The sequence below is a fragment of the Notamacropus eugenii genome, chromosome 3, assembly GCF_028372415.1.
Source record: "Notamacropus eugenii isolate mMacEug1 chromosome 3, mMacEug1.pri_v2, whole genome shotgun sequence".
Taxonomy (NCBI): Eukaryota; Metazoa; Chordata; class Mammalia; order Diprotodontia; family Macropodidae; genus Notamacropus; species Notamacropus eugenii.
In genome coordinates, this window is record NC_092874.1 from 67,526,157 (window position 1) to 67,551,592 (window position 25,436).

The 25,436-nt window shown below is 37.4% G+C and overlaps 1 protein-coding gene across 11 annotated transcripts in view; it reads right to left on the minus strand.

The window, feature by feature from the left end:
- ABI1 (abl interactor 1) overlaps positions 1–25,436 on the minus strand; it is a 106,816-nt gene that overhangs the window by 42,331 nt on the left and 39,049 nt on the right. For all 11 annotated transcript variants that reach the window (XM_072651781.1, XM_072651776.1, XM_072651774.1 and 8 more), the window contains exon 2: positions 9,449–9,616. In XM_072651781.1, coding sequence (XP_072507882.1) covers positions 9,449–9,616 — 168 coding nt within the window. The remainder of the gene's footprint in view (positions 1–9,448; positions 9,617–25,436) is intronic.

The following is a 25,436-nucleotide window of genomic DNA, read 5'->3' on the forward strand; positions in this document are numbered from 1 at the left end:
AAGAAAGGTTATGGATTACTAGTAGATTTAAATTATACAATACTGCTCTTGTCCCTTCTATATAACCTGTTAAATACAGTCCTAGAAAAATGTGTTAAAATTAACCCAAAGCAAAGGCTTTACAGTTAGCACTGATTAATAAAGCATAACTACAGTATAGCTCTTTGAAAGAAGAGCAAAGCCACTCAGATACTGTACCCATGCCAAACTGAAAAACAAAACGACTTTAGAGAAAATGAACACATGCATTTGCACAGAATGTTGCAGGTGGCTATAAGGGAAACTAGCATTTTTTTTAAAGGCTTAAAAATAGTTTCAGGATAGAACAGTGATTTCTACTGAACTCTCATGAAAAATTTTTAATATTAGTACAGAGCTGACGCTGTCACATTCAAAGCAAATTTGTCTTTCTGCCTGCAAGACTAGCATTAAAATAAATATTGCAATTGTAAGATGTAGCCTTGTAAACCCTAATGGTTTAGAAGAACTTCTAGAATCAGTGAGAGAAAAAATTTAAAAACACAGCCAACTTTTTTCTCTATTTTTTGGCTGAGATGAAAGTTTCTATAAGATATCTTCTTGTAAAAAAAAAAAATCCTGTAAGGTATGAATGACTTAATCTATATATAAGATTTCTTTACAAGACTCCTACTATCTTAAATAGTAATAAAAATTCTTGCAATACAACTTGGAACACTCAAGCCTGAAAGCTATAAGAAATAATAATTTTTCACTAGGACACGCTGTGGAGCACACTATACATAATACATATTTAATTACTAATTTGTCTTGGAATCTTGGAATTGGAGGTACCTAAGTGTGTTATGATCACTGAAGAGGAAAGGGGTAAAGAAGCAGGAAACTCTTTTTCTCCACCCATATTTGTGCTTGGATAGTGCAGCAGTTACAGACTTCTTGTGATTAATTTTTCAAAGCCCCTATTAAATGGTACTGATGCATGGACACAAGATGAAAGCAAATCAACACTTAAAATAACAGATTTTATTTGCCCCTGCACAGATGCCAGGAAAGGTGTGGGCATGAACACTATGCAAAACTGAAGTTGATTTAAAAAAAAACAAACCTCTGCTACCTCCCAGGTTGCCTTTTCTTCACACTTTCATACTGCCTGCCTCTCTCTGATGCCCATCAGGAATTTGGCACAGATGTATAAGCTGAATGTGCACCTGAAAACAAAGACTCTTCGAGTGGGGGAAAGGGGTGTGAACCCTCTCCATTCACTACCTCAGGGATGTCAAACTCAGATATAAACAGATCCCTGCAGGGTGCATATTGACAGACTTTTTCCATCCTTATTTAGCTGTGCCTTCAACTTCAACTGTACTTTTGGAAGTCAATGCTAAACAATAGTGAGAAAACCCATCTTTCAAGAACATTTTCTTTTCTATTTGCATCCCAGTGCTGTGAATATGGTCAAATGCTTAATAAAGTTTTTTTCATTCATTCATTGATATATTTATCCATCATAAACACAGATGAGGGACTACTATTCTCACAAATAAAAACAACTGCCATCTGATTTGATCCTCACAACCTTGCGATGTTTCAGACATTATTTTCATTTTTCAGATAAGTAAACTGGGGCTAAGAATAAATTAATTGACTTGCCAACAGCCACAAAGCTAGAAAGCTGGAAATGAACTTAGGTCTTCCTACTCCAAATTTGGCATTTAATCTACAATGGTTCACAAAGACATTGAAGAAGAAGCTATACACAATCCACACAATACAATAAAATTTGTGTTTTGATTTGACTGTAACTTGAGGCACTGGATACAATGTATTGCAACCTGGATTAACCAAAATCCACAGTAAACAAGAATTTCTCTGGAAAGTAAAAATATTTGTTTTTAATAAATACTGCAATATATAATACTATAGAGAAAGACATGCTGAGATTCACTGTCATTTCAATTCCGTACCTGGTATCATTTTCCAGTACTGGTCAAAACAACCATAAAGTTACAAAATGTTTCATGTTCTGAGAAGCTACAGTATCACACTTTGAGTGCTATGCTTTGATTCTGCTACCAGAATAACAAGTACATTTTTGGAGTCAGTGTTTAAAATCAACCAGTATTTACAAAGAAATTAAAAATACATTCTGGACAAGTATTTCAGTTAAACTTTTAAAAAGAACCTTGATTTTACTTAGAGAATTGAGATCCAACTAAAGATTAAATGAAACAGTAGCTTCAGTAAAGTAGTAAGATATAAAACAGACCCATAAAAGTCATCAGCATCCCTGCATATTACCAATAAAACCCAAAAGAAAATGAGAGAAAAAGAAATTCCATTGAAAATTACTGTATAATGTATAAAATATGTGGGAGACCACCACTGTCACAAGACATATACAGGAATGATTATGAATACACATTAAAATATTCCTTAGAGAAACACAGACCTAAGTAACTGAAGAGATACTAGACTGTGCTAATACTTTAAAAAATGAAACTTATAATACCTAGCTTAACTTGATGATTCAGCCCCATGCTAGTCAAAATTATCATAGGGTTATTTTACAGAGCTAAAGAAAATGACAAAATTCTAGCGCAACAAAAGTTCTAAAAACTCACGGAAAAAAATGGTAGAAAAAAGTGGGAAAGGGAAGTCTAGCACTGTCAGATCTCGAACTACTGTACAAAGCAGTAATCATCAAAGCTATATGGTACCGGTTAAAAAACAAAAATGATGATGGCACAGATCAGATAAACAAGGCCCAGAAGCGAACATCTGAGCATGTCATTCTTTGAACTCAAGGACGTCAACTCTACCATGAAGTGCTCATTATCTGACAAAAACTGATGGAAGAATCAGAAAGTGACCTTATAGAAATCAGATTTAGACCAGCATCTCACCCCACATACCACAATAAGTTTCAAATGGATATATGATCTACATATTCAAGGTCCTATGATAAACAAATTATAGAAGGCAAGGAAATTATTTTCACAAAACTGTGTAGCAAATTTCTCCTATAAAGATTTAATTTCCAAGAGATATAGGGAGCTAATACAAATATTTAACAATGAGTTATTTCAAAGGATATGGAAAGGCAATATTCAAAAGAAGATACAAATACCATAAATAAGCATATAAAAGGGATAAAACCTGTAACTTCAATTGTACAGTCAATTCCCAAATAATGAAACTACCTTTATAACCTGCAGATCAGCACCTTTTCTTTAACTTGAGAGAATTACCTCTAGATCATGGAGAGGTTAAATGACTCCACACGTCTACAATGAATGAATAGGCATTTATTAAGCACTCACTATGTGCAAAATGCTTTCGCTAGAAGGATACAAAAGGAATCTACATTCTGATGGGGGAGACAACACTTACTGAAGTGGTTTCAGTTGCAAGTCACGGAAAAATCCCACGGTCCTTAACGTGAAGTGGCAAAGCAGATGGAAAGGTCTTTTCTTATATATCATTTCCACCAATAAAATCATGTCAATTTGTGACAATGAACCATATAACAGAACAGGGTGTCAGATATAGCAGTTGACATAGAGTGATACATAGTTGATAGGTTGTCTATTTTGAGTCTGGCTTTCTATCCACTACATCAGCCTTTCACCATAAGAAATTACAAATTAACCTAGAATACTGACAAAAATGTGCCGTCCCACCCCCAAAAAAGGAAAGGAAAATAATAACTGATAAAACTTTGAACTGCTCCAACTGGGAAATCAATTTGGAAATGCATTCCACGTCACTAAAACTGTGCAGTGACAGCTAGTAGACATATACTCAAAGAAATCAATGACAGGGGAAAGACTCATCTGTACAAAAACATTTAAATCATGTATTTTTTGTTTTTGCAAAAATCTAGGAAAAAACGAATTATCAATCAATTGGGGAATGACTGAACAAATTATGGTGTGATATTAAAACATTCACAGCAGTCCCTGAAACCTAGACTGGGACAGTCACTCTCCCCTTCCTCCATACCACATCATACCCCTTAAAGGTAATGAAACCCATCTACAGATAATTGCTCCAGGTGACCAATACTCAAACCAGTGACTTAGTTTACTCCTCAGCTACATACAAAAGTTCAGTATAGGAGCAGTCAGGGAATTCTCAGGCTTGACAAAGGTTTCTGACAAGAATTAGTAAGTTCATAAAACATAAACAATGCCCAAATGAATCAATACTGTATCCTTGCTGAATATCCTTTCTATATTATTTTCAATTAAACATTAATGTCTCATTTTATTCTGAACTGAAACCTAAATCATAGCATGAGGTCAAATCTGGCAAATATAATGTATGTGTTTAAAATGGAATATTAGAACATATTTAGTAATTCTGACCAATTCTGATCTAGAGCAGAGGAGTCAAATTCGCTGCTTCAAAACTCCCAAGTTTGGTCAGAACCAGATTAGAATGTAATTGGGAAACGTTTAACAAAATAAAAATACAATACAACAAAGACAATGTTTATTTTTGGTTTTTTAAGTCAATATGTTGCCCAAAAGAATTCATTGCTCTTTGAGTTTGACACCACTGTTCTAGATGATGAAGGATGCCATGCAACTCTTAACAGAGAGCTAACAGACTCATGGTGCACGAGACACACATTTTGGATATGGCCATTGTTTGGATTTGTTTTGCTTATGTGTTATAAAGGTTTGTTTTACTTGTAATTTAGAGAAACTACAGTTGCCAAAAAAACACACCTGATTTATGTGTAAGGGTGATTAAGGCAATCAATTCATCCCTCCCACTTACAATAACTAACAAAAAACTCTAGCCCAGATTATCTTTATTAGGAGACAACCTCTCTACTTAATCAAATCAATCTAACTAATTTGTGCCTTTTAGGGTCTGAATAACAAGCTAACTTAGTATCTGGGGGAACCAGGGAAAAGCAGTTCTTGTCAAGTCCTGGAGAGGAAGTGAGGGGAGACAACTGATAAATGGTCAAAGGATGTGAACAGGCAGTTTTCAGAGGAAATCAAAGCTATCTATAGTCATATAAAAAAATGCTCTAAATCACTACTTATTACAGAGATGCAAATCAAAACAACTCTGAGATACCACATCACACCTATCAGATTGGCTAACATGACAAAAACAGATGATGATAAATGTTGGAGAAGATGTGGGAGAGTTGGAACACTAATTCATTGTTGGTGGAGCTGTGAACTGATCCAACCATTCTGGAGAGCAATTTGGAACTATGCCCAAGAGGTTTAAAACTTTAAAAAAAATGTTTTAAAGCTTTGACCCATCAATACCATTTCTAGGTCTGAATCCCGAAGAGAGCATTTAAAAAAAACAAACAAACAATCCATACAAAAATATTTATAGCAGCTCTTTTTACAGTGGCAAAGAACTGGAAATTGAGAGGATGCCCATCAGTTGGGAAATGGCTGAAGAAGTTATAGCAGAGAATGCATTTGTTATTGTTCCATAATAACAATAATAACAATGTTATTGTTCCATAAGAAATGATGAGCAGGTGAATTTCAGAAAAACCTAGAAAAATTTACATGAACTGATGCTGACTGAGGTGAGCAGAACCCAGAGAACACCGTACACTGTAACAGCTACATTATTCGATGACTAATGACTTATCGCTTCTCAGTAATGCAACAATTCCAAAAGACTCATGAAGGAAAATGTTACCCACATCCACAGAAAGACTATGGAGTCTGAATGGAGATGCATTCTATTTTCTCTTTTTTGTTTGTTTTTTTCTTTCTCATGGTTTTTCCCTTTTATTCTGACTCTTCTTTCACAACATGACTACTGTGGAATTATGTTTAATATGATTACACATATAGCCTATATCAGATTGCATGCTATTTTGGGGGAGGGAAAGAAAGAGGAGGAAAAGGGGAAAATTTAGAACTCAAAATCTTATAAAAAGTAAATGTTGGAAACTAAAAATAAATGAATTCTTTTAAAAAATGGCACTCAGTTTTTCAGCTGTTAATCACAAGAAACAGGTTGCAAATAATCCAGAAACTGAGGCCTCTATCTAGTCCGAGCCCCAGAACTTTGATGAATGATATTTTGCCAGTGGCCCCAGCCACTATGAGAGTACATAGGTAACTGGCCTTTAGCAACCATTAAACCAGTAATAGCTAATATCCTAGGAGAGAATGGGGGTTCTGGGAAGACCTCCCTGTGGGCTGAGCTCCAAGCTTTTCCAACCGTCCTCTGTCTCTAACCTTAAACCATAGTTAGCCAATTCAACTCTCCTCAATCCTGAATCCTTTGCTGCCTCTATATTATTGCCCCTGACCATAAGTGTACTTTCACCATCTGCTTTATCCATGCCTACACACATACTGCTAAATTCAGTTCTCACTATCAGGACAGCCAGCCAACAAGCATTTGTCCTGATTTATCTATCCCCATTGCCAAGTCTCTGGCTGAGATTGCCATTTCTTGAGGAGTTTCAGCAATAGTAGATCATTGGCAGCTCAACTGCTCCCAAGCTGTTCCATCTCCTCAAAAGCCCAGCAGACACCCACACAACAGAAATCTTTCCTCAGGTCTAGTCTTTCTTCTTCCCACATGACTTCCTCATCACTCAGAACATAATCCATACTTATGGGTCTCTCCAAAGGTTCTGTCCCAGGCTCACTGCTTTTCCCTCTCACTTGTTAATCATATTAGCTTCTACAGATTTAACTATCACTACTCAACACACCCATAGATCTATATATTTGGGCCCTGTCTCTTCTCTGAGCTTCAGTTTGCACATCACCACCTGTTTGCACTCCATCACCACATGAGATATTTCATGTTCAACATATCCCAAATTTCTCTATTTCTGATAAAGTTACTGCTATCCTTCCAGTTTCTCAACTCCAGAACCCAGCTTTATTCTCAATTTTCCCTGACCTCACACACATCCCATCAGCTACCAAATCTTGCCATTTCTGCTTCTACATCTCTGGTATCCAACTCTCTACTCACATAACACTACTCCCGTACTTTAGTCAGTGGTGTTAAGGATCTCTGCAAGCTGCATATCACTCAGAAAACCACACTACTAACTATGTTCTATTATATTTTTATTAATTTTGCTAAATATTCCCAATTATATTTTAATCTGATTCAGGAGATACTCAGGAGTTTTGTGGGCTGTGAGTTTGACCCCCTATGGTTAGGCTTTATTCATTTTGCACCTATGAGAAATGATTATTAATAACCAATGATATGGGGAGATCCAGAGTTCCCCCTTTTCCTATAGTCCTCATTTCAAAGGACATTACTGATGATGAGATTGCATTAACTCTCTTCAATCATGGTCAGCTCCCACCCAAATTCACAAGGAACATAATCTGAGGTGGGGAAGTCCTTTGTGTTCTACTAATTTGCAGAGGGATAAATTTTTTAATTAGATTGCCCAAGGCTGGGGTTAATTTAGAAGTAAATGACATAATCAAAGGTCATTTAGAGTATGTCCCTCACTGTAATATTTATTCTTTCTCATTACTTGTTAACCAGAGTTGATCACCACCCTCTGGAGCACCCACTTTTCCAAGGTCATATAAGCCTTGAGCCTGCTGCCATGAGGACCTCTGGTATTCCACAGAGGCACTGACCTTTTTTATTAAAATGCTAATGCTATTAATAAAAGGACTAATTCCCTAGAAATTAAGCATTTTTTTTTACATCACACAACTAAGTTGTTTCAACAACAAGCTAACTAGCATTCTGTTTCTTCTCTCACAAAGTTCATCTTACACACAATTATCAAATTCCTAAGTGCAGATCTGATCATGGGATTCCCCTATTCAATCAACTCCAGAAGCTTCACACTGCCTCTAGGATAAAATATCAGCTCTTCCATGTATAGCTTCTAAACCCCTTCACAACCTGGACCCAACCTCTCTTTCCACCCTCACCAGGCAGGTGATCTAACCAAGCTAGCCCTTCTCTCTCTCTCACACACAACCATTTCTCCATTACACATGGTACTGCCACATGAAGGGCAGACAATAGAGTCTAGCTGAAGCAGCAAGGCACAGTGACAAAGAGAATGGGGCCAGGCAAATCAAATCATCACCAGCACCACCACCTGGACCAAGATCTCCCTCTCCAGACACTGATACAGACATTCCAGAACCCTGAACCTAAGAGCCTGGAGAAAAGAAATGCTTCCAGCCCAGTGACTTCAGCCATCATCTGGGAAGCAACTTCTATGAAAAAACAGCCTGGTAACTGCTCCTGCAGGTGTCAGTCATAGCTACAGAAGACCCAGAAAAGAAAGTTCTTACCCCAAAGACCTTGGCAATGTTAAAAGGCTCAAAATCAAAAACAAATATGATTTTATCAGTGGAACACCGATGGACACTAAAGAAGAGGCATTAACATTTGCGTTTTCTCCTACACCCTAAGAACCATGAGACCTTCCATCTGACTTGCAGCTAAAATCTTCCACATGTTATCTGCTAACATTAAAATGTAAGGTCTCCGAGAGCAAGGACTGTCCTTACTGGTATTTCCAGCACTTGGTAAAGTGCTTTGCACACAGTAAGTACTTCAAAATAAGCTTCATTCATTCATCTCGCACGCCTTTACACTGTCCAACATGTCTGGAATACATTCTTTACCTCTGCCTCAAAGCCCCTTTCTTCCAATAAGATGCAACTCAACCAGCATCTTCTGCATGAAGCCTTTCCTAATACTCCCTACAGCCAATGGTTTCCCTCCCAAACTATATTCTCATGATACATACCTTTCATGTCTTAGCAGAGTAGGAGGCAAGTAAGGAGGACAACTTTGGTAATGTAAAATACACCCACCACGCGCACACACACACCCACACACGCACACATATAAGCATTTTTGCTTAACTATGAATTTTTTTGGTTTTGCTGCAACAGAAGCTGAATTCCAGAGATAGAGGTATACTCCCAAAATGATGGATACTGAAGCAAAAGGTGTCAACTAAACTGATTTCAAACAAGAAAAATAAATTTAAAGATATTAGGTATTCATCAAAAAAAAATATTTATTTATATATGATGATTGTTAAGCACCATGATGATTTAGTAGCCAGGGTCTGTTGAGCTGCATCTACTATTTAATAAGTCAAGAAATATCAAAAGGATGAACCAAATATGGATACTTTTGATTTTAGGATAAAAATGTATGAATATTAATGACATAAAATTATAAAAGTGATATGATATTCCAGGTATGTTTTCACCAATACAGAGTATGAGATTACTGCCTTTCTTACTCCAGATATCATCCTTCAATTAAAGCATTCTAACACTGTATTATTGTCTGTTCACAGTAATCTTTCATGAATGGTTTATAGAATATAAAACTAAAGTTCAGAATGATTTTTCAACAATATACAGTCAATAGAATTCATTTTCCAAGTTGTTTTGAGCTTTGTAATAAATTGATTAAATACAAACCTAAGTCTTTTGTATGTTATTACCTGGGAGATATGATTGATGGAAGACTCCATTCTCCTAAGCTGAGAGGCTTGGATGTCCAGTAGTTGGAGCACATTGTTGGCCAATGCATTTATCTGATAAGCAACACTAGCTAAGGACTGGGTGGTGTAGGCTTTGGTCTCTTCTAGTGCTTTCCTTTTGTCTGGAGCCTGAAACATTAAAAAACATAAAAAAAATTATTTAATAGATACTATGGGGGAAGTAAAGATGCACATGGAATTATGTTGAAAAAAACCATAACGAGTAGCCCCACAAAGCACATCAGACATAAAATTTAAAATTTTGGTAACAATAATTTTTCTCTTCTGAAATGGTTTTCTGCATCAGAATTGTAAAGCATGCTGCCCACAATGATCCCAATGTAGCCTAAATCAGATTAAAATGTGATTGGGAAACATTTTTAAAAATCAAAAAATATAACAAAATATTTATAACAATACATTGTAATAGTACATCAATATGTGTCCCACAGGGATCCTCACACACAGATTAGTGATCCATTTCTATGTGAATTTAAAAGCTACATCTCTAACACAAGTTTTCACAACTCCCTTCCCCCTCCAAAATTATCTGCCTTCCCTTTACAGTGAAATCACAGTAGCCATCAACAAACAAAAATGGAAATTCATATCCCCACAATTAAAATTTCCTCTTGCATTGGCTATCTTTGTAATTATACTCAATATATATAAAATTTCAAAGCTTGTTCACAAACAAAATTAATGCAGTTAAAATTATAAAGGAAATAGTTACTTGGGGGGAAAACATTTCCAGAAAGTTCTTCTAATAAATGTGATAAAAGAAATCCAAGCAAACAATAGACATCAAAAAATTCTCCAAATTATTAAAGAAATAAAAATCAAAACATCTCTGAATTTGTACCTCTCTACCAACAAACTAGCAAAGATAACACGAAAGGAAAATGTCAGTTATTGAAGGGCCAAAGGATAACGGGTATAATAATATTCTGTTGGAGGAGTTGTGAAGTGATCTACCCAGTCTCCAAAGCAATTTGAAAATATTGCCCCAAAGGCCCTAAATTATGCATACCCTTGGATCTAGTAATACTAGTACTAACCCTATAGGCTACAGATTAAAGGAAAAAAGGACATCCACATTCTTCGATATCATTATATATTACATATATTCCCAGGTAAAATATATATAAATATTACTTTAAATAAATGGACTATTGGCTAAAGATAAATATTTTTGGTTACGTAGAAGTTTTGTATATTGAAATGTTCCATCTTATTTGGTGCTAAATTTATTAAAATTAAAAGAGCAATCAACTCAATAGCTGTACCAAGTGTCTTACTGTCTGAGAGGGAGACAGCACAATATATATATATGAATCTGAGGGGCTAGCAATGGGGTTATAAAAATGGGGGGGGAAGAGGTTACTGAAGAGTTATCAGAAAAACTATTGAATTTAGTCAGAAGATCTGGATTTTGATCCAAAACAGAAATAAATCAAGTTTAATCTAAGAAAATTACTATGCTGTTCAGAAAGTACATTTCTACCCTTCATTTCATAAACCCACTCCTGGAGGCAACTCCACAAAGTGTTCATAAAAGGAAAAAAAAAATTCAATTTCCCTAAAATATTTATGGTCTAGTGAGGCTCCTTGCGCAATGTCACAGCTAGTTCGTAGCAGCTGCGACCATGTCATCTCTCCCCAAGCTCCATTCCAATTCAATAAATGCTAGAGGCTCCTATTACTTCCAGGATCATATATTAAAGTCCCTGGTTTTTTCCTAACTCTCCTACCTTCCACTCCTCTTACACCTTACTCATTCTCACACACTCCGTAATCCAGCGGCACTGGCCACCCTGCTTTTCATCACACAAGAGACTCCCATCTACTGACTCAAACCATTTTTATTGGCCTGAAATTCCCTATGCCTGGAATTCTCTCCCTATGAAATCGCGCCCTCTACAAGAAGCCTATCCAGATCCCCACTGATAATGGAGACTCCCAAAGTTCTGCTGATTATCTCCACTTTATTCTGTTCGTGTTTTGTTTATACATAGTTATTTGCATTTGTTAATACCCGTACACTGTCCACTGAGAGCAGACTTTTTTTGCCTTTCTTTATATCTCCAGTGATTAAGCTAAGTGGCTGGCACACAGTAGGTGCTTAATAAAATCCTTGTTGATTGACATCATAATTCCTCCCAGCAGGCCCTTACTCTTAATGGACTTGGAAAAATCCTACAGATTCCACAGGCAGGAAGGGGAGACACAAAGAAGCAAATAGACTCCAAAGAATTAAGCTTCTGTACTTTGTTTCAGTTTCAGAGTTCTACCCTCAAACATTTTGAGCACTTCCTGACAACAAGTTGCAAACAACCTTTCCAAAGTTCACACCATCCAAAAAGGGCTATCTCTAGAAACTTAAGTTAGGTATAAACATCAATCATAGTTCAAACACTATTTTTGGAGGCAAAAAGAAAGAAAAATGAAAAACAACCACACCCAGTCATAGGTTAGTCATTTATCTTAATTCAACACATTCACTGAGCACCTAAACCACGCATGTCACTGGACCAGCCACCTGTGTCCTAGCATCACAAACTAATAAGCACATTCACTGCCCAAATGAGCTTAAAGCATATTTTAGTTGGAAGGTAAAAACGAAGATAATATGTCTTGTTCAAAAGGCAAAAAGGAAGCTGATTTCTAGTAGCAGTTAGGCACACAAGCCAAATAATAGACTGAGCCCGGCCAAATCATGCAGATCCTGAAGCGAAGGCTTTTGGAAGAAATGCCCAGTGATATACTTGCTAAGAACAGCACCTGACAAAAACTAACTTGGCAGTGGAATGGAAGACAGCCTGGAGCAGGACCAACCAAATAACAGGAAAATTGTTAGGAATTTGTAACAATAGTTCCAATAAGACATAGCAAGAACTAGGGTGGCAATGGTGTTAAAAAAAAAAAAAAGAGAGACAAATGTGAATGGATGCAAGAAAACCTCAGTGGTGGAAGAGAGGAGAGCAGAATGTGTACTGAGGAGAGGGTGCTGACACTGGATTTGGGGAAGCCTGATGGGGAAATCTCAGTTCTGCGGCAAACTACCTGTGTCACGTTGGGCAACCGACATGTTGTCTCTGGGTCTCACTTTCTTCATCACAAGAGTGAGAGAGTTGGACGTGATCTCTACGGTCCTCCTGCATGTCAGAGATAGCTTTCAAATATCACTTGCTGGCTGTGGTTTTAGCAATCACATCCATCAGTGCTTTCAGTTCTTCAGCACCAAGTTCAGCGAGGCAAGATGAGAGGCGAAGTGCTCCCTCATTAGGACCTATTTTGTTATATCCTTTCTAATGTAAAGATTATTCTCCTCCAGAACTAAGCGACCTTGCTGTCAATTACTGCTCCATTCCCCTCTGACATCCCGCTGGCCTTCTTTGGACTTCTTTTCCCCAATATAGTTTCAAGGTGGGGGGGGGAGGGGGAACATTTCTGTTATTAGTTTTTTGGGGGGTTTTTTGTCAGCTTCAGATGATGGGAGTTTTAGTGCTCCCGTGACTCCTTTGAGGATCATGCCAAGCTTTTGTATTCATCCTGTTACCTTCCTTGCTGCATGTTTTGTATATACATTTGAAAAGTGTAAACTGTTAGGTTAGTTTCTTAATTTCATTCTTGTTTTGAGAGCATTAGGCCTCTAAAGGAACATTCCCTGAAATACAAGAGACGCCAAAGGACTGGAGAAAGGCGAGTGTCCCAGTTTTCAAAGAAGGTGCAAGTTCAACTCTGTAAGGTACAATTTTGGGGGAATATTTCAGGGATATATTATTGAAGAAATGATCAGTGAACGTCTAGAAGAGTGGTGATCACACAAAACTAGAATGGCTTCCTCAAGAACAGATCATGCCAAGCTATACGTATTTCCTTTTTTAGAAAAGGTTACTATTAAATTTAATGACAGAATTGGTGTACAGTTATCCTACATCTTAACAAAATTTTAGACAGAATAATTCATACTAGTTGTGTGGAAGGCAGATAGGCTAGCACATCACATGATAGTACAATTAAATGAATTCAGAACTAGTTGAGTATCTGGACTTAAAGATGTCATGAATGGTTTGATGTCATCCTGGAAGGGCATCTCCAGTGGTGCCAATCCTCAGCTGACTTACCTGTCCTTCCCCTGAACCCTCTGAAGCTATTCCCCCAAATTCTAGGGTTGATGGCAAACAATGCTCCATTTTCTTCTCCTGTATTACAAGCCTTAATAAATGAGTAAAAAATAGAAACAGGCAACAATCGTGGTCAATTCTTTTAGTATGAGACAGTGAAGGGGATGAGAAAACTATAAAATAAAAAAAAGAGAAAAGGGAGGCGAAATAAGGTAAAAGTATTTAACTATGTAGATTCATTGCAGTAGGAATGAAGAAGATGTGTGTCCAGGATTTATTCCCTAAGATAGTCACCAAGTAGCACTGAAACTTTAGTTTTTGGGATATGGGTGAGGGTAAGGAAAGGTAAGCTATATATGATATGCAACCAATTGTTGGCAAGGCTTATGTCTGACAAGTTTACATGCAAAGTGTTCTTAACTCAGGAAGTACCAATATGGAAGACAATATAATGTACTACAGTGTAACTATACTATAACTATACTAACCTATAACTAACCCTAGAACCAGTTGAATGGCTTAAGTCTACTATTTCAAGTTTCAGGTGAACATTACATTCATGAGAACGATAAATCCATTATGACTTTTCATCTCAGAACAACAAAAGAAAAAAATACCAATCTTTTTCTATCTTCTCAAAGCAGCTGTCCCACTCCCTAGATCTTTTTGTCTTTCTTAGGATTTCATGTCTTTATTGAGGATTAGCCATCACAACTGTCTAAAGTTTTCAGTTCAAGATGTGCAATCACTTTGTACATGGGCAAACTGATACTGCATTTCTAATAATCTTCATATTATCCAGTAATCTGCTGGTTCTTTTTAGGAGCATACTGAGTCACCATGTCAGAGAACAGCATATAATGAATTCTAGGATCCTTTGTATCATTTTCCTACAATTACAGCTTGCACTAGTTCTCTAATTCTCAATTCATTCATTACCTAACAGTGACAAATACAGAAGCTAAGTTTTGCGTTTTCCTCCACCAGTGCCCTTGGCCCTAACTCCTCCAGTTACCCTTGTTCATAGAATTCTCTTTCCAATATTCAGTATATCCTTCTCTACTGGCTCCATGCCTGATGCCTATGCAAAGACCTACGTAGGTCCTTCCCTTGTCCTAAAAAAAAAGAAAGATCTTCCCCTGACACTACTTCTCCTCCAAGTTATTGTTGTAGCTCAACAGTAAACTTCCAGAAAGAGTATTAGAATAGTTTGTCCCTACCTGCTCATCCTTCAGCCCCTTGCAGTATGGCTTTTATGCCACCATTCAGCTAAAACTGCTCTCTCCACGGAGACCAATAACCTCTTAACTGCTGTTGTTCAGCTGTTTAATTTGTTCTTCTAGACCTTTTAAGAGCTCTGTTGAGCACCCTCACTCTTCTGGGTCCCATCTCCTCCTGTAGCTTTTGCCACAGTCCCAGTTGCTGATTCTCCTATGTTCAAATCAGTCTCCCACCTCATCTCTACACTCTCTAATCTATCTTCCATATGGCTGCTAAAGTGATAAACCTAAAAAACATGTCTGACCACAGCAATCTTTTGGCTCCCGACACTCCATTAGATTTGTTTCGCCTCTACAATAAAATATGAACCCTTCTGTTTGGCATCTTTCCAATCTCTACCCAGTCTAACTTTCCAAGTTTCTTACTCCCCTTCATGCCAAGCTGGCATGATCACATGAGGATACTTACTATTGCTTAACACCCAACATCTCATGTCCTCTGTATCTATTCCATACCTGGCATGCCAATTTTCCTCGCTCAGGCCTCACAAGACTTGGCTTCCTTGAAGGGTCAAGTTTAAAATCCATCTCCTATACAAAGCCTTTCCAAATACCCCTTAGCTGCCGGCATTTCCCATGCCATAAAAATTACTTTCTATTGTGTATATATTTTCCATCTATGTCCTTTAGAAGAAAGGACTGCCATTTTTGTCTGCTAAATGAATCTGCTGACCAGGTCCTCTATTTCAGGAAGACCCTCTTCCTTACCTTCCATGTTCACTCTAATTAGTTAGCAAATAATTTCACTTCTACCTCTGCAATTTCTCCCATCCCTTGTCTCTTCTCTAGTCTCTCATACAGACTCTCAATACTACTTATCTGGACATGTTCCCTTTCCATTCTGCCTTCTCTCAGCCAGCCCGTCTGTCACAGTCAGACTATTATTCATTGCAAATAGATAGTTCTGTCTATCTACTCTCACTCTGAAACCCTTCAGTGTTTAGTGGTCTGTCATATTCCTCTCCTATCCCCTGCCACACACACACACACACACACACACACACACACACACACACACACATCCCTTGACTTCACTCTATTTCCAGCAATTTAATCAGTGCTTCACAGTTATTGTAAAGATCACAAGATATTATCTGTAAAATGTTTAGCATGATGCCGGGCACACAGTAAGTACTGTATAAAGGTTAGTTATTATTATTATTATTATCCTATACCACATATTATCAACTGACCTTTTCTTATGCTATTTCACATCTATCAATCAATCAGCTTTTAGATGCCTACAAAGTGCCAGTGGCTAGAGATACAAGGATAAAAATAAGAGACCACGGCCTCAAAAAAGCTTACATTCTATAGTGGGAAACAACTGTCAAGATCGACAGGATAAATACTCGCTAATTTAGGGTTTGGACACTAGGACCTGGAGGTAGAGGGGAATCAAAGGATTATGGGAAGAGTCCTGAGAATCCAAGTAATCCAACCTTCTCATTTTATACAGCTGAGAAAACTGAGGCCCAGAAAAGTTAAGAGATTTGGCCAAGGTTATACAGGTTAAGTAGGAGGCTGCACAGGTTAAGTAAACTGGAGGGTGCATTTGCACTGAGCTTTGAAAAATACAAGGTGTTATAGACCAATGCCTGATACCGTACACAAGAATAAAATCCAAATGGGCACACAATCTAGGTATAAAGATTGATACCATGGACAAACTGGAGGAGCAAGGAATAGTGTATCAAATTTATGGAGAAGGGAAGAATTTTTTACTAAAGAAGAGACAGAAAGCATTATGAAATGCAAGCTTGATAACTCTGATTACATTAAACTGAAAAGTTTTTGCACAACCAAACCCAATGCAACCAAAATTCAGAGGGATGTAGTAAATTGAGAAAGAATTTTTACAGCTATCTCGGGGATAAAGGCCTCATTTCTGGAATATATAGAGAACTCACTCAAATGTAAAACAATACAAGTCATTCCCCAATTGATAAATGGTCAAAGGATATGAACAGGCAATTTTCAGAAGAAGAAATTAAAGATATCTATAATCATATGATAACATGCTCTAAATCACTTTTGATTAGAGAGATGTAAATCAAAACAACTCTGAGGTACCACATCACACCTATAAGACTGGCGAACAGGAAAATAATAAATGTTGGAGAGGATGTGGGAGAGTTGGAACACTAATTCATTGTTGGTGGAGCTGTGAGCTCATCCAACCATTCTCGAGAGCAATCTGGAACTATGCCCAAAGGGCTACAAAAATGTGCATACCCTTTGACTCAGCAATATCGCTTCTAGGACTATATCCCCAAGAGATCATAAAAATGGGAAAGGGACCCACATGTACAAAAATATTTATAGCAGCACTCTTTGTAGCTGCCAAAAACTGGAAATCAAGGGAATGTCCATCAACTGGGGAATGGCTGAATAAGTTGTGGTATATGAATGTAATAGAGTACTACTGCACCATAAGAAAAGATGAACAAGAAGACTTCAGGGAGGCCTAGAAGGACTTATATGATTTGATGCTGAGCGAAAGGAGCAGAACCAGGAGAACTTTGTGCATAGTAATGACCACAGTGTGTGAGAGTTTTTTCTGGTAGACTTAGAACTTCGTAATAACGCAAGAACTTAAAAAAATAATTAACAATAATTCCCAATGGTTTTCTAAGGCAAAATGCCTTCCACACTCAGAGAAAGAACTATGGAATTCATTTGCAGAATGTAGCAGATCATGTTTGTATATGTGTGTGTGTGTGTGTGTGTGTGTGTATTATGTTTTGATTTGTTACATGATTTCTTCCATTTATTTTAGTTTGTCTACACAGCATGACTATAGTGAAAACGTATTCAATACGAAAGTATATGTAGATCCTATATAGAATTGTATGGTATCTTGGGGAGGGAGGGGGGTGGTGGGGGATAGGTGGGAAGGTAAAAATCTAAGCTTTTTGGTAGTGATTGTATAACATTAAATAAAGAAAGAAAGAAAAAAGAAAAAAAAAAGAAAACTACAAGGTGTTCTAGGACTCAAAGGTGAGGAGATAATGCATTCCAGGCATGGTGGACAGCCAGCAGAAAAGGCCCCTATCTTTCTGGCTGTCCCACTTGGGAAGCAGAGGGATGTATAACAAAGTCAAAAAGGTAGGCTAGGGCCAGGTTAGGAAGGGTTTTAAAAGTCAAACAGGCTTCAATTTGGTCCTACAGGCAAGAATTTAAGATCACAGGAGTTCCTGAAAAGGAGTGTGATCAGCACTTCAGAAAAGTCACTTGAGCAAACTGTGTGAAAGACAGCCCTAGCCCTCACTCCTTTCCACATCAGCAGCTCCATCCTTAAAGCAAAAAGCAAATGCCACCATTTCTTCCATAAAGCTTTCCAAGATCTCTTGGTCTGCACAATTTCCTGTTTGCTTCTCTCTCTTGACATTATTTAAGGTGTGTGTGTGTGCGCACCTCTCATCTCAGCCTCTCAGAATCTGTAACTTCAAGGCTCAGTTTAGGCACCATGTCCCCATGAAGCCTTCTCTGAAAGAAGAAATTCTTTTAGGTTTGGTGTTTATCCTTGGTACCTACCATAGTGCCATGCATATAGCACAAGATTCATAAATGGATGTAATAGAAAATAAAAATTCTACATTTTTAGAATATTATACTCAATCTAAATAGCCTGACCTATATTCAGTTGCAATCATTTGGATCACCAACAATTCTAAAATTCTGATTCTGTAATTTTATGAAGATTTACCTAAACCCTTTAAACACAAGGAAGAAAACAAACATCTATTGAGCATCTACTATGTGCCAGGCACCATGATAGGTGCTATACAAATATCTTATGTGATCTTCGTAACAACCCTGTGATGTAGGTGCTAAACTAAGGTAGAAAGAGTTTAAGAAACTTATCCAAGGTCATATAGCTAGTGTCTCGGGGCACATCTGAACTCCAGTCTTCACTAACTACCTACCTCTAACTCAAGGGTTCTTACCCTAAGGTCCATGAACTTGCTTGTTTGTTTGAGCAGTTTAACAATTCTATTTCAATATAATTTTTTTTATAAGTTTTTATAACAATATAACTTTTTTATAAGTTTTTATAACAATTATTCTGAAAAGGGATCCATGACGTGAAAAATGTTAACAACTCCTGCTCTAGTTCCAGTATTACTGTCAGTTATTTTGTGGCCAAATTACAGAATTTTATTCTTTACAAACTCAATGCACACATACAGAAAAACTAAATTTTTAATGGACTCATCAACATCCAGAAATTTCAATTCATTGTGATATTTTGAGTCTTTCTTAGAAAAATCCAGTCTACAACCAGATGGAGGAAATTACTTTGTCTTAGTACTATATACGCTATTTAAGATAGAAAAGCTTATAAATATTGGGCCTACCCAATTCTCCCATTATGAAAAGTTCAATTTTAATAGTGCTATGAGAAACAAATGTGGCACACACTGTGAAGTGACTTGCTCAGTCACACAAAGGTAGAGGTGAAATGTGAACTCAAGGTCCCACATCTGAACCCCAAGTTCAACAATCTTTCCACTGTTCCACTCTGCCTCTCAAAAGGTAACAAATGAAAATTAGGAGACATATGTATTTTCAAATGCCATTTTCTATGTACTGTTGCCATATCCTACTTAAATGATGAAAAAATTTTTAAGAAAGAAGAGATAAGCTGAGAAGTACCTCAGGAATCCAAAATACCATGAATCTTGGGTTTTTTTTCTATTTTTTCCTAATTCATCTGGGGACTTTCTCAGGTTAAATGTGTTATCAACAAAATTCTCTAAGTAGGCTATGCATGTATAAGATTCTAACACTTAAACTCACTGTTTGAATATAACAGAACATTACAAGAATCTTTTATAAATTAGCACAGCACTGAGAAATCTATTTTGAGCAAGTACAGAAGGGAGAAAAGTTCCCCAACCTTTTCCTTTAATCAACAAAGCTTTACTTGAATTATAGTCCATTTGAATAGGACTTATAAAGAAATGTCAAACTAGCAAGCATGCTATGAAGGGTTTAAAATATTTACATTGTTGTGAAGAAGAGAAAAAGAAATCTCACATTAAAATTCTCCATATACCTTTGAGTTAGGCTTATATGAAGAAGGTGTAGGAGAGGGGCTTTACCAAATATTTTATTGGTTTGGGGAATTCCTAGATGAGAAAACTGGTTCTTCTTTGCAATTCAGTCTTAAGAAAGGTGCCTACAACACTAAAATGTTAAGTAACTTGCCCAAAGTTATATAACCAGAATGCATCCAGAGGTAGCACTTGAACCCAGGTCTGCCTGTCTTCAAGGGTGGCCCTCTATCCATTACACCAATTATAATTACTTATAATTATAATTAGCAATCTTACATTCAAGGCAGTATTTCCTGCAATGAAATCTGTCCATGAGTAGTCTATGTGGGCACAAGGGAGATTTTTGTCCATTCTTATTACAGTACAGTAAATCTCAGGTCTAAAAATTTTCTAGATGGTCTAAAAATTGTTTATTCTGGAATCCGTTGGCTCCCTGAAGTCTTCCCCAAGCAAAAGTTGGATAACAGGCCGGTTATAGTTGATACTCCTTTCCTGTAAAGGTTGGTCTAGAATTTAATCATCAAGATCGCTTCCAAACCTCAACTTCAATGATTCTGCCCTGCATCCTTCCTGCCCTCTCCCTGAACTTCCTATTCCTGTACCAGAAGATCTAGAATCATAGATTTAGAGCTAGAAGGCATCAACTCCAATTCTCTCATTTTACATTTAAGGAAACTAAATAAAACAAAGATCCAGATAAGCAGATATGGCTAAGTGCAATTCCACTGTATGGCCAATGAACTCACAATTTTAGTTTTAAGAATTATTATACTTATGAAAGTGGCTTTTTAAAGTGTCAACAATTCTATTTAGTTTACAATAGTCAATTCTCAATTATTCAAGTAGATGAAAGAAAAAACTAAAAAATAGATAATTATTGACAATTTTCCGGCTTTACAAGCATGTGCTCCATAGGCAGAAATCAAATAGAAGGGCAAAGGGAAAGAGGGGAAAGGAACAGGGCTAGAACAAAAATTATGAATTCTGACTATTCCTGTCTTTCCCTTTAATGTTTGTTACTCTTAATTCTGTACTAAAAATAGGAATAAAATAGTGGGGACAAACATAAAATCTTGATTGAAAAACTGAAATCAAGAGAAGCTGTAAACAGTATTTGAAAAAAAGCTATGGAGTTGAAGGAAAAGCAAATAATGCAACTACCTAAAAGGACTAGAATAATCCCTGTGGATAATCCATAAGTGACTAATCACCAACGATCTTATTTTGCAAATCATAATCATTTAGAAAATAATCAACCAAATCTTTAGATTATCACTTTTTTCTGAAAGAGTATTTTTGTTTTCTCAATGAAAAAAATCTTATTAAAAAACTTAACATTCAAATGAGAAATGAAGTAGTCAAATGGGGAAAAAAAATATTTGTATCAAATTTCTGTGATGAGGGGTAAATGTCCAAGATATATAAATAATTAAAAGATATCATACATAATATATAAGATAAATATATAGATATAAAAAAGGAGATGCATATGTATGTAGAAAACCAATAAATTCCTCAATAAATGGTCAAAAGATATGAGCAAGCAGTCTTCAGAAGACTTAAAAACTTTCAACAACCTCATAAAAGAATGCTCCTGATCCCTAATAATAATATGAAAAATGAAAATCAAAACAACCTTGAGGTTTCTCTTCACTTCCTCCACATCGGCAAACATGCTAAAAGATAGGAATAGTCAATGCTGAAGGGACTATGCAAAGGCAGGCACACTAATGTATTGTTAAATGAGTTATGAATCAAATACAATGATTTTAAAAGAAATTTGGAATTACATGAAGTGACTAAAATTCCCATATCTCTTGATCCAGAAATTCCACTATTAGAGTATACCCCAAAGAGATCACTGATAATCAGCTAATAAATAATTATTAAGCACCTACTATGTGCCAGTCATCGTGTTAAGTGCTAAGGATACAAAAAAAGACTATCCCTGTCCTCAAGGAGCTTATAATCCTAAGAAGAGAGGCCAAAATACACACGCGCGCGCACACACACACACACACACACACACACACACACACACACCAGGGGGCATGAGGAAGTTGCATAAGAAACAGTTCACAACAATCCTGTGCAGTAGGTTCTATTATTATTCCCATTTTACAGATGAGGAAACTGAGGCTGAGTACTTAAGTGACTTGCCCAGGGTCATACAGCTAATGTCTTAGAATTTGAACTTAGGTCTCCCTAACTCAAAGAACACTGTGCTATAAAAAATGATGACTATGACAAAAGCAGCATGAAGATTCACATGAACTGATACCGAGTAAAAGAGAGTCAAAAAAACAACATACATCATTAACACCAATATAACTGAAAATAACAGCCACAAAATAATCAAAAATGAATGTTACAAAACTACAAAGAATAAGCATGACTCCAAAAGAAGATATGAACAGATATCTCTATCTTGTCCCTGTGGAGACGGTCAGAGGTTGACAAATGTGATAGAATACACCTGTTTTCAGACATTTTCAATGTACTCATAAAATCTGCTGATTTATTCTCTTCTTTTTTCTTTAAAAATATTATTTGTTATATGGTATGGTTCTTGGAGAGGCAGAAGATTATAGAGGGGAATTTTGATGATGTTAAAAAAACAAAGATTTAACACATAAGTAGGGGATAATGTTACATACTAAAACACAAAAGGGAAACCTTTTGTAAAAGTTACTATAAAATTTTCTTCTTTATAAGTTATTTTCTGCTCAATTTAAATAATAACTTTCAGGGTTATTTTTGAGTGGCCTCATGACTGCATTAGTATAAGGAACTTCAGTTGTGAGAATGTTTTGCTCTAATGCAGATGTTCAATTTATCACTAATTTGGTCTTAAAACATTTTTCTGGAGGCACTGAGAAATTACAGAATTGTCTATAGTCACCTAAACCATCCTGACTCCAAGTCTAGAGCCTCAGCCATGGAACGTCACACTGCTCACTGACTAATCAAATCAATCTGAAACCTTGAAAAAAAAAGATTATCTTGCTTTTTAATCTGTAAAAAATAAAATAAAATTCAAAAGATTATCTCTTCAGGAGAACTTAATTGTCTAAATTTTTTACTCCTCTCATACAAGTGAAAAGGGAACCCAAGAGGCCAGAGTTTGCCTACAGAAGTATAGGATAATGCTAATTTAGAGGCATTATATCTGGGCATTCACTCCCCTAAGACAAACTGAGAATTAAAGTGTTGGCTATGTGAGGTAGAGGTGGAAGGCAAGATTTAGCAAATAACTGGACATTTGGGTTAAGTAAAGTCAGGAGAATTTAAGAATACTACCAAAGTTACAAACTTAGGAGAACATAAAAATGGTAGTAATTGAATAAAACAGGGAGGTTTGGAAGGATTTGAGGTAAGGATAATAAGTTTTTTGGACATGTTGAGTTTGAGATGGCACTAGGATATTCAGTCTGAAATGCCCAATTGGCAAGTAAACTTGAAGACACATGACTAAAGCTCAGAGGAAACAGTGGGGCTGGATACAGATCTGGGAATCACCTGAATAGAGAGATAATTAAACCCATGGGAAAGAACAATGAAGGGGGGCGGAGCCAAGATGGCGGAGTAGAAAGACGCACATACACATAGCTCCGAACCCACAACCCACAGAACGGCTAGAGGGGACCAACTCACGGTGAATTCTGCACCCAGAGGCCACGGAATATTGGAGCGAGGGAGATTTCTGTTCCGGAGAGACCTGCAAACCTCTCGCAAAAGGTCCGTCGCGCTGCAGACGCGGAGCCCAGCCCAGACCTGCGGCGGCCGCAGCTCCGAGAGGTACAGATCCGAGCAGGCTTCAGAGACGGGATCTCCAGCAGCGGCACAAGCCCCTCCACCCACAGGTGACGAGAGTCGGTGAGAGAGTCTCTTTGGCAGGTCGAGAGGGGAGTGGGGTGCCCCCATGGCTCGGCGGCCCCCCCTCCCCGGGAGATAGAAGCTGAGAGGCGGCTGCAGACAGGGGCTCCCCAAGCGGGCGGGAGCCTGGATCCATTGTGGAAGGTCTGTGCATAAACCCCCTGAGGGAACTGTGCCTGAGAGGCAGCCCTGCCCCGACCTGACCATCTGAACTTAATTCTCACACTGAATAGCAGCCCTGCCCCCGCCAAAAGGCCTAAGGCAGGAAGCAGCATTTGAATCTCAGTCCCCAAACGCTGGCTGGGAGGACCAGGAGGTGAGGTGGGTGTGAAGAGAATATTCAGAGGTCAAGCCACTGGCTGGGGAGAATGCCCAGAAAAGGGAAAAGAAATAAAACTATTGAAGGGTACTTTCTTGGAGAAAAGACACTTCCTCCCTTCCTTTCTGACAAGGAAGAACAATGCTTACCATCAGGCAAAGACACAGAAATCAAGGATTCTGTGTCCCAGCCCACCCAATGGGCTCAGGCCATGGAAGAGCTCAAAAAGAATTTTGAAAATCAAGTTAGAGAGGTGGAGGAAAAACTGGGAAGAGAAATGAGAGGGATGAAAGAGAAGCATGAAAAGCAGATCAGCTCCCTGCTAAAGGAGAACCAAAAAAATGTTGAAGAAATTAACACCTTGAAAACTAGCCTAACTCAATTGGCAAAAGAGGTTCAAAAGGCCAATGAGGAGAAGAATGCTTTCAAAAACAGAATTAGCCAAATGGAAAAGGAGATTCAAAAGCTCACTGAAGAAAAGAGATCTTTCAAAACTGGAATGGCACAGATGGACGCTAAGGACTTTATGAGAAAGACAGATATCACAGAACATAGTGAGAAGATTCGAAAAATGGAAGATAATGTGAAATATCTTATTGGAAAAACAACTGACCTGGAAAATAGAATCAGGAGAGACAATGTAAAAATTCTGGGACTACCTGAAAACCATGATCAAAGGAAGAGCCTAGACATCATCTTCCATGAAATTATCAAGGAAAACTGCCCTGAGATTCTAGAACCAGAGGGCAAAATAAATATTCAAGGAATCCACAGAACACCGCCTGAAAGAGATCCAAAAAGAGAAACTCCTAGGAACATTGTGGCCAAATTCCAGAATTCCCAGGTGAAAGAGAAAATATTGCAAGCAGCTAGAAAGAAACAATTCAAGTATTGTGGAAATACAATCAGGATAACACAAGATCTAGCACCCTCTACATTAAGGGATCGAAGGGAATGGAATAGGATATTCCAGAAGTCAAAGGAACTAGGACTAAAACCAAGAATCACCTACCCAGCAAAACTGAGTATAATACTTCAGGAGAAAAAATGGTCTTTCAATGAAATAGAGGATTTTCAAATTTTCTTGATGAAAAGACCAGAGCTGGAAAGAAAATTTGACTTTCTAACACAAGAATGAAGAGAACCATGAAAAGGTGAACAGCAAAGAGAAGTCATAAGGGACTTACTAAAGTTGAACTGTTTACATTCCTACATGGAAAGACAATATTTGTAACTCTTGAAACATTTCAGTATCTGGGTACTGGGTGGGAGTACACACACACA